Here is a 13587-nt window from a genome sequence, read left to right as displayed (position 1 = left end):
TTGAGAGTCCCGCTAACGTCCAAGATGTGCCACTTCTTTTTTCATGTGTTCCAGAAGGAAAGGTTCCTCCTGCCCCCGTTTTCAAGAAAATAAGACGCACCAATGGCTGCAACCTTGCAAAAAGCATGGTCAACCTTTACACAACCACTGAAAGTAAGTAACAGTGCCCCAATCTAGGAGAGGGGGGAAAAGTGTGGACTTGACCACTGGAGGGAGACAAATCTAAAGAGAAAGATGCAATAAATAGCTATTTATTCTTTGCTCGTCCCTCGTCGCCCCCTTATGCTTTTAAGACGTGCCCTAAACTCTCTCACGGTTGAGGGGGGTGGGAAACAATGCACAAAATTAAACAGCTGCCGTCTGTTCAAAAGGCTGTGTCATTGGTTGCAGTGCCTTGGTACTGGGCCTGAATGGGATTTTTGCAAACTTGAAAAGTGCCTGCCCCGGGGAGGGGTGAAAGACTACAACTCCCAGCATTCTCAGCCAAGATATTTCTCCCCCAACCATCCAGTGATTTTGGCCTTTGGGGAATTATGATATTTTTGTCATTTCTGGAGCGAGGCTTCTCGCAAGCAATGTCTTATTAACCTTGCAACTTCGCGAAGGAGAACATTAAAAGCATGTCTATTTTTGTTCCTAGCTTACACCAAGCCTCAGGTGCTGAGCCATCAGTATCTTGAGCCTGAAAGAGCCAAAGAGCTGAGCAGATCCTCGCCTTTCCTCCTCTCTGAGGTAGGTTGATATTTGATTACTTTCACTGTTGTTCTAGTAGATGTTTTTATCATCATCATCATCATCATCATCATCATCACCAATAATGTATCTTTCCTTCTGAATCTCAATTTTAATCCCCAGACGGCAACTTGTGAGGTAGGTGAATTGAGGGATTAGACTGAAGATATGGCTGAAGGTGGATTTAAACCTCAGGCTCAGTGGTGAAATTCAAATTGTTTTACTACCAGTTCTGTGGGCGTGGCATGGTGGGCGTGACATGGTGGGCGTGGCAGGGGAAGGATACTTCAAAATCTCCATTCCCTCCCCACTCTGGGGCCAGCCACAGGTGGCATTTGCCAGTTCTCTGAACTACTCAAAATTTCCGCTACCGGTTCTCCAGAACCTGTCAGAACCTGCTGAATTTCACCCCTGCTCAGACTCCCTTTTCCCAGTCAGTTTCATAAACAGTTGCCTCATGTTGATTTTCTGGATTGAGGTGAGAGCTTTGGGTGCTTCTTAAAAGCAGCAACCAGGATGATTAGGGGACTGGAGGCTAACGCATACGATGAACGGTTGCAGGAATTGGGCATGGCTAGTCTAATGAAGAGAAGGACCAGGGGAGACATGATAGCAGTCTTCCAATATTTGAGGGGTTGCCAGAGAGAGGAGTGGGTCAAGCTATTTTCCAAACCACCTGAAGGCCAGACAAGGAATAATGGATGGAAACTGACCAAGGAGAGATTCAACCTGGAAATAAAGAGGAACTTTCTAACAATGAGAACAATCAACCCATGGAACAGAAGTTGCCTTTGGACATTATGGGAGCTTCATCACTGGAGGCTTTCAAGAAGAGAGTGGATTGCCATTTGTCAGAAATGGTGTAAGGTCTCCTGCTTGAGCAGAGGGTTGGACAAGATGACCTACAAGGTCCCTTCCAACTTTTAATCTGCCCACCCATCAGGGCTCAGATGATCCAGAACATCTGAAATAATATGATAACGAAATCCTTGTGAGGAGAAACAGTGACCGGTTCATTAATCAGGAAGTTCTGCTAATGGGACAGTTCGGTTTTTGAAATGCTGATGTGGCCCAAGACTAACATCACCTTGCAGTTCTGTTGGGGATCCACCCTTATATGGTTGTAAGTTTCATATGGTGCCAGATTTAAAGTCTTTTTCGATATGCTTTGCAGACAGAATCAGACACAGCTTCGGAAATCAGCTTCCAGTTCAACAGGCACAAAAAGACATCAAGCTTGGGCAGCCATTCCTCTGACATGGCGTCTATTTCTTCGGTAGGTTCTTGAAATGTTGCTTCTGCAAGACAGTTGGGGGGGGGGGGAGAACCTATCTTAACTCCTCCAAAATTATTCGAATTCTTTTCCATCCTCTTCTCACCACCCTGATTATTTAAAAGCTTCCTGATATCCTCTCTGAGACATTGGTGAAAGGTCATAGTCTTAAATGTTAAAACTCACTTAACAAATTTCTCACTTCACAACATAAAATTTTGGGCTCGATTGGGATTGTCAGTTGAGGAGTACCAGTTAGTTGCATTAGGAATTACTGATTTACTAGTTTCTGATTTTCAGATTAGAATTGTATGTAATGTTCTTTCTTTGTGCCTGAAGTCTTAACTACAAGAGATGGAACATCTTCTGATTATTATTGGGCTAGACCAGAGGATCTGTGAGAATACTACTACTAACCTTTAAATTCCATGATTCTACTTGTAGATCTCTGGAGCACAATCTGCGCCATAGTTCATGAGCCCTAGGTTCAGTTGACCTGACTGGGTTGATCTGCAGTGGTGCAATGGTTAGAATGCAGTACTGCAGGCTACTTCTGCTGACTGCCGGCTGACTGCAATTTGGCAGTTCAATTCCCACTAGGCTCAAGGTTGACTCAGCCTTCCATCCTTCCGAGGTGAGTAAAATGAGGACCCAAATTGTTGGGGGCAAGAGGCTCTATGAAGCGGTATATAAGTGCTATTGCTATCCAAGCCAAGTTCAGTTTACCTTAAATTCTGTCTAAGTAAGAGAAAGCAAGTTCATTAAAATGTATGCCCTGTGTGTATCCTTCTCTGGCAAATTATTGTGAGTATAACTGATGCTGATTCAAACTGAAGAATCTTTCTGCATAATTAGCAATAGCAATAGACTTATATACTGCTTCACGGTATTTTAGAGCCCTCTCTAAGCGGTTTACAGAGTCAGTCTATTGCCCCCCAATAATTTGGGTCCTCATTTGACCCACCTTGGAAGAATGGAAGGTTCAGTCAAACTTGAACCTGGTGAGATTCGATCTGCCAAATTGCAGGCAGCCAGCAGTCAGCAGAAGTAGCCTGCAGTATTGCACTCTAACCACCGCGCCGCGGCGGCTGTATTAGTTCCCTCTTCACTTCACAAATGGCAGTGGCTCATAGTTTTCAGAGGTTAGAGTTGAATTTGAATTTGAGAAAATTTAGAAGATTTTTACCTAATTCTGTCCAAGATGTATTCAAGATCTAAGTCTCCGATATAACATTTCTCTTCTGCTTGAAGCAAGATGGTATGCTTAAATGATGGAAGCTTGCTAAACATCTGGTGAACTTTCTCTGTTGTGCTCAAAGACATCCTTATGGTCTTCTCCTCCGTCCAGGTGAGTGGCAGTGTCCTGAGTGTGTACAGTGGTGATTTTGGGAGTGTCGATGCTCAGGGGCTGGTCCAGTTTGCCTTGGATTATGATGAGAAGAACCAAGAATTCCAAATTTTTGTTTCCCAGTGCAAAGATTTGGCAATTGTGGAGGAAAAGAAAGGAAGGACAGACCCGTAAGTAAAGTTGGTTTTTTTTAAAAAAGTCTTAGCAATATCTACTGTCCTAATTTTTTTGTTACGCGTTGCTTGCTTGTGTGGAATTTGATGTGAAATATCCTGAAGCTGGAGAATCCTCCAAGAATTTTACTTCCATCTCAGTTCTGCTGGACCGAAGGGGGCAACTCGCCACAGCCAACTTGCTCTGACCCACTTGCCCCAGTCGTCTCATCCCTGCCAACTCATCCTGGCCAACTTGCACCTTGAACCTAACACAAGACAAGGCCCTCTGCAAGCCACTTTTCCCTCTCTGGAATTGTCCCATATTGAAATGTCCCACACTGAATTATCCTAGACCCATGAGGGCAAACCTATGGCAATAGCAATAGCAATAGCAGTTAGACTTATATACCGCTTCATAGGGCTTTCAGCCCTCTCTAAGCGCTTTACAGAGTCAGCATATTGCCCCCAACAACAATCCGGGTCCTCATTTTACCCACCTCGGAAGGATGGAAGGCTGAGTCAACCCTGAGCCGGTGAGATTTGAACAGCCGAATTGCAGAACTGCAGTCAGCTGAAGTAGCCTGCAGTGCTGCATTTAACCACTGTGCCACCTCGGCTCCTTGGCATACATGCCACAGGTGGCATGCAAGGGCCCTCTCTGCGGGCACGAGAGCTGTCATCCCGGCTCAGCTACACCATGCATGTGCGTGTGCCTCCCACTGGCCAGCTGATTTTGGGGTCTCTGCCACACATGCATGGGGGGGAGGCAGGGTGCATGCGAGAGATGCACGCACATGCATGGGGGAGGGTTATGTGTGCATGTGGGGGAGTCATGCGTGCATACACAAGGGGAGGGGAGCATGGGGGAGCAGCGCACCCCTCCCCCCGCAGCCCATTTTTTGGCCCAGAAGGGTGCAGGGAGGCTTACTAAGCCCAAAACAGGGTATGGGGGGTGGGAAGTCCAGGCATGCATGCATGGGGGTGGGGGAGGGCAGGGGAGTCAGGTGCGCATGCACAGGGGGTGGGGCATGCAGGGAGTGTCGCACACACATTGGATTATGGATGTGGGTGGGTGCGCATTTTTGGCACATGACAACAAAAGATTAGCCATCACTGTACAATACAATAGCAGAGTTGGAAGGAACCTTGGAGGTCTTCTAGTCCAGCCCCCTGCCTAGGCAGGAAACCCTACACCACTTCAGACAAATGGCTATCCAACAGCTTCTTAAAGACTTCCAGTGTTGGGGCATTCACAACTTCTGGAGGCAAGTTGTTCCACTGATTGTTCTCACTGTCTGGAAATTTCTCCTCAGTTCTAAGTTGCTTCTCTCCTTGATTAGTTTCCACCCATTGCTTCTTGTCCTGCCTTCGGGTGCTTTGGAGAATAGTTTAACTCCCTTGGAACACTGCTATCATGTCTCACCTAGTCCTTCTTTTCATTAAACTAGACATACCCAGTTCCTGCAACCGTTCTTCATATGTTTTAGCCTCCAGTCCCCTAATCATCCTTGTTGCTCTTCTCTGCACTCTTTCTAGAGTCTCTACATCTTTTTTACATCGTGATGACCAAAACTGAATGCAGTATTCCAAGTGTGGCCTTACCAAGGCATTAAAAAGTGGTATTAACTGTCCTAGACTCTGTTGGGACTCCTTGTGAAATTAATAGATTTGGTGAGCAAACTCATGCAAGGATGATCTGGCAGGAAACATCTTCCAGAGGACACAATAGCATCAACAAGTTAGAGACAAGCACTGTGTTTTCACCAACATACCTGGCCCTCTTACACTTTGGATGACCCTAGCAGAAATGTTCAGATTAGAAAAATAGGCGAGCATAGCTTTTGTCCTGGGTTGTCCCCAAGTCCATCAAATCATCAAAACCAGCAGAAGCTGGATCATCTCTGGTTGATATCCAAGAACTGGTCAGTTGAATTTTTCACTTAGTGAACATCTCTTTCCAGGTACGTGAAAACATACCTGCTTCCAGATAAGGCAAGGATGGGCAAGAGAAAGACATCGGTGAAGAAAAGAACGACCAGCCCCATTTACAACGAGGTGTTGCGGGTAAGGAAAACCAGGCTTGTCTTAAGAAGATTAAAAATAACAGAATAACAGAGTTGGAAGGGATCTTGGGGGTCTTCTGGTCCCCTTCCCCCCACCCTATACCACTCTGGACAAATGGTTGTTTAATATCTTCTTTGAAACTTCCAGTTATTGGGGCATCCACAATTTCTGGAGGCAAGCTGTTCCACTGTTAATTGTCCTCACTGTTAGGAAGTTTCTCCTTAATTCCAAGTTGCTTCTCTCCTTGATTAGTTTCCATCCTTTGCTTCTCGTCTTACCTTCAGGTGCTTTGGAGAATAGGTTGACTCCTATTTTCCTACTGGAATACAGTTATCGTGTCACTCCAGTCCTTCTTTTCATTGAACTAGCCATACCCAATTCATGGGTGTTAGGGCTTAATTCTAAGGTGTTTCCCCAAATAAAGCTACAGGTGACTTTAAGTGTATCCATTTCTCTTTCAACATCTCCCCAGTATAAAATACAGAAAATGGTTTTGCTGATTCAAAAGTTGAACCTGTCTGTGTGGCACAACGATCCCTTGGGAAGGAACAGTTTCTTGGGCGAGATGGAAATTGACTTGGCCAGCTGGGACTGGAGAAACAATAAATTAAACTGGTACATGCTCAAACCACGGGTAAGCACAGCTCGGCTGATATTCTGCTTTAGAGGTTGATGTGTCTGGTGACTGAGCAATCTCTGGCCATTCCTGATTTTTTGTCTATTGTGGCCTTTTCTTTTCCAGAGCCTCTCCGCCATTAACGGTGTTGACCATCGAGGGGTGATGAATCTTTCCATCAAATATGTGCCACCAGGAAGTCTAGGTAAAAACAACCACCTTCAGCTCAGTTGTTTTCAGAAATTCAGTGGATAGTATCAGAACAGAAATAGACAATATAGAGTTGGTGCAGAAGTGGAGAACCGGTAGCAGAAAGTTTGAGTAGTTCAGAGAACCAGTAAATACCACCTCTGGCTGGCCCCGCCCCCATCTATTCTCTACCTCCCAAGTCCCAGGTGATCAGGAGGAAATGGGGATTTTGCAGTATCTTTCCCCTTGAATGGGAAGGGAATGGGGATTTTACAGTATCCTTCCCCTGGAGTGGGAAGGGAATGGGAATTTTGCAGTATCCTTCCCCTGGAGTGGGGAGGGAATGGGGATTTTACAGTATCCTTCCCCTGGAGTGGGAAGGGAATGGGAATTTTGCAGTATCCTTCCCCTGGACTGGGGAGGGAATGGGGATTTTGCAGTATCCTTCCCCTGGACTGGGGAGGGAATGGGGATTTTGCAGTATCCTTCCCCTGGAGTGTGGAGGAAATGGGAATTTTGCAGTATCCTTCCCCTGGACTGGGGAGAGAATAGGGATTTTGCAGTATCCTTTCCCTGGACTGGGGAGGGAATGGGGATTTTGCAGTATCCTTTCCCTGGAGTGGGAAGGGAATGGGGATTTTGCCGTAACTTTCCCCTGCCATGCCCACCAAGCCACGCCTACAGAACCAGTAGTAAAAAAATTTGAATCCCACCACTGAGCTTGTGATACTGCATAGCAAATGGAGGTCCTTCTTCAATCATTATTTTATTCAAAGAGGAGAATAAATAAATGGAAAATGATATGCTGTGTGGGAAGTTCCATTTTTGTTTCCAGAAATGCTTCTGTGACCTATCAAGAACCCACAGACATTCTTTACAAATTATTTTTTAAAAATGTACGAACAATTTGGAGGTATCCACAACTGCCTTGGAGAAGTTACCTCAGGTGGTTGTGGTGGACAGAAAGTAGCAGGAAATTGTTTGTGCCACTTTGCCTTCTAATCAATGGGGGTTCTGTAGACATTTGGTGATGATTTAAGCCCCTCACTCCATTGAGTAAGATTGGGAGAGTGTCCACAATTTTACTAGGTGAACCCAAAACAAGAAGAGTCAAAAAGCTGGAGCTTCTGGAGTCTATCTGAGAACAAGTAATCAGAGTAGATACTCTCCAGATATGTTCAGTGTCAAAATTTATAGAGAACACAGGGGGATCCATTATACCCAAGATGATATACCCGTCATCTTCTTTCTTTTAATGGCACCATAATCCCTTGCGGGGTGGAGTCTGGGCAACGGAATGGAGCTGAGTGTTTACTGACCAGATGCCTTTTCTGTCACCAATGTGGAGTTTTGTTCGGCAGATACATTCCCATTCTGCCCAGAGAGAGAAATAGCTGCCTCTATCTAGCATCGAACTCTCAGCCTTCTGATTGGGAGGCGAAAGTTTCACCTCTAGGCCACTGCACCACTCCACCCAAACAATAGCCATATGGACTGGAAATTCAAGGGACTGAAATGCCTCAAAGTCTGGAGGGAAGTCGACTGGGGGCAGGGGAATGGGCTAGATTCAATTATCTGTATTGTAATATTCTTAAAATTATGGATGTTCTTGTATTTCTTCTTTGCTTTCCAATGTTCATGATACGTCACAGCAGGCCGCAAAAATCCCCCATCTGGAGAGGTTCATATCTGGGTGAAAGATACCAAAGATCTCCCACAGTTACGCCCTTCGGGAGTGGATTCCTTTGTGAAATGGTAGGTGTGCCATTGGTGGGGTTCTGAACTTTCCTCTGATTGGTGCCTGATTGAAGTTCCTGTTTTGAGCAACCGTGTTTGAAAAAAAAAATCCAAGGTTTGCTGGATGAGACAATGCAAATCCTGAGGTGGTCAGAGATCCTAGAGGTTGTAGACTCAGAGGGCATCAAGGTAAGGAAATACGTCCAATTCTGACATGAGAAATATTGCAAAAATAATCTAATGGCTTTGGTTGAAGGATTGTGTCAGTTTGATGCATAAATTCAAATCCAGAAAGCACACACACATAACTGATGCAGCTGGATTCATTAACTTCTTTATATACATAAGAATAGATGAATAAATGTACAATACCAACAGGTGGTTCTTCAACGTAAACACAAGGCAGGAGAGTTACAGGCAAACACAAGCAGTTCGTTTCATTTCAGCAGAGAAGTCAAGAAAGACTGCTTGTTTACTTCTCAGAGCAGTAGACTGCTTAAGTTTCTGTTTCAATTCTCTGCACAAACTCAGATCTGTTTAAGCTCCCATTGGCTGACTTAGTTACTATGCCTATTCATTGGCTGACCTTTTTCCCATGTCTCTTCCGGTCATGAATATTTTAACAGATTGCTATACAGGTAGTCCTCAACTTACAACCACAATTGAGCCCAAAATTTCTGGTGCTAAGTGAGACATCAGTTAAGTCAGTTTTCCCCCATTTTATGACCTTTCTTGCCACAGTTATTAAGTTAAGCAGTGCAGTTGTTAAGTTAGTAACATGGCTGTTAAGTGAAGCTGGCTTCCGCGTTGACTTTGTCAGAACATCGCAAAAGGTGATCACAAACCCACAAGGACATCACAACCATCATAAATATGAGTCAGTTTGCAAAGCATCTCAATTTGGATTGAATGAGTAGGCAACAGTCGTAAGTGCGAAAAATGGTCATATGTCACTTTTTCAGTACTGTTGTAATGTCAAACGGTCACTAAATGAAAGGTCGTAAATCAAGGAAGGCCCTTACCTACCAAACCAGGAAATCTCTATATGGCTAACCTTTTTTGTTTTCGTGTGCCCAAAGCACGGACGTGCACCCACACCAATAATGCAATGCACGTGCGACACCCTACCAGCGTGAATGCACATGTACCCCCTTCCCCTCCACATGCCCATGCATCCTATGCACCTTCCCTTGCACATGTGCGCATGACACACACCCCGCACATCCTTTTGCAGCTAGCAGGTCTCCCTGAAGCCTCCTGGGACCAAAAACGGACTGTGGGGGACCCCACATCCCCCTGCACCCAGTTTTGAGCATAGCAGGCCTCCCTGAAGCCTCCTGGGAGCAAAATCAGGGCATGGGGGGCATGCCACAACCCCTGGGCATGTGCGTGTGTCTCCCACATACACGGCAGAGACCCAAAAATCCACGCATACACGATGGAACTTAGCTGGGGCGCCGGCTCATGTGCCCACACAGAGGGCTCTGTGTGCCACCTGTGGCACACGTGCCATAGCTTCCCAATCACTGCTCTATAGTATTGGATTTTGTTTTGGCTATGAACCCAGCCTTAGCCAAGTACCTCTCCATTAGAGTAGTCTCCCTATTTATCCCATATGGAGCTAATGATTATTTTGCTGGACTCTTAAAGCAAAAGAGGCACTCTAGCACTTTGAAAACAGGAAAGGAAATGTTGATGATCAGGAAGCCCTTGAAAAGGGTGGACATTCCACCAGAGCCAAAATGCTGGTCTTCTTCTTTTTAAGTTACGTGCTTCCGGACACCAGCAAGAAAAGTTATCAAAAAACCCGAATTGTCAAGAGAGACTCCAACCCCGTCTTCAACCACACCATTGTGTACGATGGGTTTCACACGGAAGATCTGAAGGATGCCTGCGTTGAGCTGACAGTCTGGGATCATGAAAAACTGACCAATCACTTTCTCGGAGGGATCCGACTAGGACTTGGCACAGGTAGGTGATGCTGTCTGAGTCTATTTTGTTTCCTTTCATTCTCCTGTGATAGTTGCCTTAGCAGGCTTGGGATCAAGATCCCGTGAAGGATTAGCACCGCTTTATAAAATCTTAAGGGAACAGGTGGCTCAGGGACTAAGATGCTGAGTTTGTCGGCAGTTCAAATCCCTAGCGCTGCGTAACGGAGCATTACTTGTCCCAGCTTCTGCCAACCTAGCAGTTTGAAAGCACGTAAAAATGCAAGTAGAAAAATAGGATCCATCTTTGGTGGGAAGGTAACAGCGTTCCATGAGCCTTTGCCGTTTACTCATGCTGGCCACATGACCACGGAGACCTCTTCGGACAGCGCCGGCTCTTCAGCTTTGAAATGGAGATGAGCACCACCCCCTAGAATCGGGAAGGACTAGCACAGATGTGCCAGGGAAATCTTTACCTTTACCTTATAAAATCTTAGTAAGACCACACTTAGAATACTGCATCAGTTTTGGTCACCCTACTTTAAAAAAGATGTAGATACTCTGGAAAAGAATGCAGAAAAGAGGAACGAAGGTGATTAGGGGGCTGGAGGCTAAAACATATGAACAAGGGTTGCAGGAACTGGGTTTGTCTAGTCTAGTGAAAAGAAGGACATGGGTTGACATGGGCTGCCACAAAGAAGAGGGGGTCAATCTATTTTCCAAAGCATTAGAAGGCAAGACCAAACCCCCCCCCCCCAATGGATGGAAATTAATCAAGGACAGAAGAAGGTCACCTCTCCAGAAATACAATTTTGCAATAGCAACAGGCTAAACTACTGCAGTGAGAAGCTATGTAGGGATGTGGAGTTACACAGGCAGTGGTGATAGAAAACACTAAGAAGCACAAACACTTAGCAAAAGAGCATAGAATTCCTTTCAGATGGAAGGCAGAAGTTAGTTCTATTTGATTACTGTTGGGTTTATAGTCTACTTTTTCTCCAGAACCTGAAAGCAGTTACACAGGAATCTCTGTCCATTTTAGCCTCACAATGGAATAAGTGGTCCAGAGTCATCCAGTGAGCTCCTGTGGCTAAGGATGGGTCAGAACCTGGGATTTCCCTTTCCTTGTCCAATGCATTAACCACTGCACCACACTTACACTCTGTATCATGCTGGAGAACGGAGTTCCCAAAACACAAGAGACAAAAGCTGGAGGAAGCACTAGTGGAAAATCTAAACCAAACCAATCCAATCCAAACCAAACCAAACCAAACCAAACCAATCCAACCTAAACCAAACCAATCCAATCCAAACCAAACCAAACCAAACCAAACCAAACCAAACCAAACCAAACCAATCCAATCCAATCCAATCCAATCCAATCCAATCCAATCCAATCCAATCCAATCCAATCCAAACCAATACATTTCAACTAAATTTGTTTCTATGAGTTACACAAATTTTGAAATGACTTAGATTTAGGGCAGGTCTGGAGATGGGGAGGCAAGTCTCTTTTAAGGGTGGGGAGGAAGAGAAGCTGGTTAAGAGATGGGGAGGCAAGTCAGGGTAGGTTAGTTGAGTAGTGATTTGGCACGTCTGGAGTGCTGGAGGTTTTTCCAATGCAAATAGAACACTAAGGCAGCTTAGCGAAAGTGGAGTCAAGGATTTAAGACAGCCACCCTCTGCCCCTTTTGCAACGCCCATGGCAATTTGTTTATTTTACAAAATCCATCCATGACTCAGAACACAAGTGGGGCCTTGCCTAATTTGGACCCACAAAGGAGAATGCTTGGGAGTTGGATTCGTGTGCTGCTAGACCACCATTTCTAAAGTGTTTTATTGCTTCTTGTTTTGGGCCAGGTTTCAGCTATGGAATTGCTGTTGATTGGATGGATTCTACACAAGAGGAAGTAGCATTCTGGCAGGAAATGATGTCAACGCCCAATGAATGGATCGAAGGCTCACTCCTCTTGCGCTCCTTGGTTGGGAGAAGCAACTTGAAGTGACACTTCTTCGGCGGTTCAGCTACGTGGCAGGGAGAACACACTGATGCCAGCTTTGGTTTGTTGTCAGGTACATAAGAATGCAAAAGCGACTTCAAGGGAGCCAAAGTTATGGATGCCACTGAGCCAAAGAAAGATCTCAACAGGAAAGGTGCTAGCATCACACCTCGCTTTAACTCCTAAGGCATGGAAGAGCTACACCATACTTCCGTGGTACGGATGTTCTGTGACTTAAGAGCCAGTAGGCAGGGCTGAAGAGGTGGAAACAGGGGATGGGGGAGTTAAATTACTCATGCAAACACTTTTTGCTTTTCTGCACATGAGAAAATGAACTGAAATCGTGGGTAGCAGAAGCCTCCACCAACAAACTCACTGTGCACCACTTGAAAACTCTCTACTGGATAAAACTGTTGGAGAAGAATGACTTTATTCCAAGCTAAAGAAGAAGACCATGTCTAGGTGATGCTCTCAAACACCTGGATGGAATCATGGACTTTCACAAACTCTTTAAGGTCTTCTCGGTCAACCTGTTCATTGGAGGAACAAAGATTAAAGTGTTCCTGACAGATGTCCGTCCAGCCTCACCTTGGACAACTCCAACGATGGTGAGGCCTCTTGGTCATTCTTTCCGCGGCTCTTTATTGTTATGAAACATGTTCTGAAATTCAGTCCAGAGTCTGCCTCCTATGATTTCACATCTAACTCTTTGGAACCCGCGAGGACAAGCCAGTCATCTGTCAGACCTTCTGGCAATGGGTGGGCATTTGCTTTTTGATAAGTGAGTGAAGGGATAACATGATGTATGTGACCGAGGACCTTGGAGAGGAAAAGAGAACTTGTAGACTCTTCAGTTTTATTTAAGAGGATCTTAACTTTCCACTTGCAATTTAAATCAAAACATTCCTTTTCAGGATGATTTCAAAGCTAAAGGTAGCACTTTATCAGGCTGTTTTTTTTTAAATGCATTGGCTGTGATAACTCTGCTCATTGTGAGCTGGGAACTCTTTTTAATGAATGGCTGGTCAACCTCTGCTGGCCATTATTTTAAAGCACACTTTAAAAAAAACACTTCATGCTCTCTGTTTACTATTCCTCTCTCTCCTACAACCCAGCCTTATGAACTGTGGTTAACTAAAAAGACTGTTCTTGGGATAATACTTTATGTATCTTGATGAAATGGACTGAAGTCCATACAATGTCATGCCATAATAAATGTCTTAGTGTTTAAGATGATAAAAGTGTCTTGAGGTATGTCAATGAAGATTCAATCATCCAGGCCAAAAGTGTTAAATGGTTGATTCAGGGCAACTAGACCAATCATTCTTAATCTTTGTTATTATTGTTAGTAGTGAAGTCGAGTCCAACCCATAGAGACCCCATGGACAACGTTCCTCCAGGCCTTCCTGTCCTCTACCATCCTTTGGAGTCCATTTAAGCTCATGTTGACTGCTTCGGTGACTCCATCCAGCCACCTCATTCTCTGTCGTCCCCTTCTTCTTTTGCCCTCCATCTTTCCCAACATGAGGCTCTTCTCCAGTGAGT

The 13587-nt window shown here is 45.0% G+C and overlaps 1 protein-coding gene across 2 annotated transcripts in view; it reads left to right on the top strand.

The window, feature by feature from the left end:
• LOC116515690 (synaptotagmin-like protein 2) overlaps positions 1–13278 on the top strand; it is a 62440-nt gene extending 49162 nt beyond the window's left edge. The window contains exons 8-17 of one of the 2 annotated variants that reach the window (XM_032227855.1): positions 55–153; positions 641–732; positions 1907–2008; positions 3354–3523; positions 5470–5572; positions 6045–6206; positions 6315–6393; positions 8033–8132; positions 9880–10085; positions 11903–13278. In XM_032227855.1, coding sequence (XP_032083746.1) covers positions 55–153; positions 641–732; positions 1907–2008; positions 3354–3523; positions 5470–5572; positions 6045–6206; positions 6315–6393; positions 8033–8132; positions 9880–10085; positions 11903–12048 — 1259 coding nt within the window. In that variant the 3' untranslated portion in view covers positions 12049–13278. Of the gene's footprint in view, positions 1–54; positions 154–640; positions 733–1906; positions 2009–3353; positions 3524–5469; positions 5573–6044; positions 6207–6314; positions 6394–8029; positions 8133–9879; positions 10086–11902 lie in introns of both variants that reach the window. The other variant, XM_032227854.1, reaches the window with a different exon arrangement.
• The last annotated feature ends 309 nt before the right edge of the window (positions 13279–13587 follow it).

Source organism: Thamnophis elegans, chromosome 12, assembly GCF_009769535.1.
Source record: "Thamnophis elegans isolate rThaEle1 chromosome 12, rThaEle1.pri, whole genome shotgun sequence".
In the NCBI taxonomy this organism is placed as follows: Eukaryota; Metazoa; Chordata; class Lepidosauria; order Squamata; family Colubridae; genus Thamnophis; species Thamnophis elegans.
This window is presented reverse-complemented; position numbering and strand designations above follow the sequence as displayed.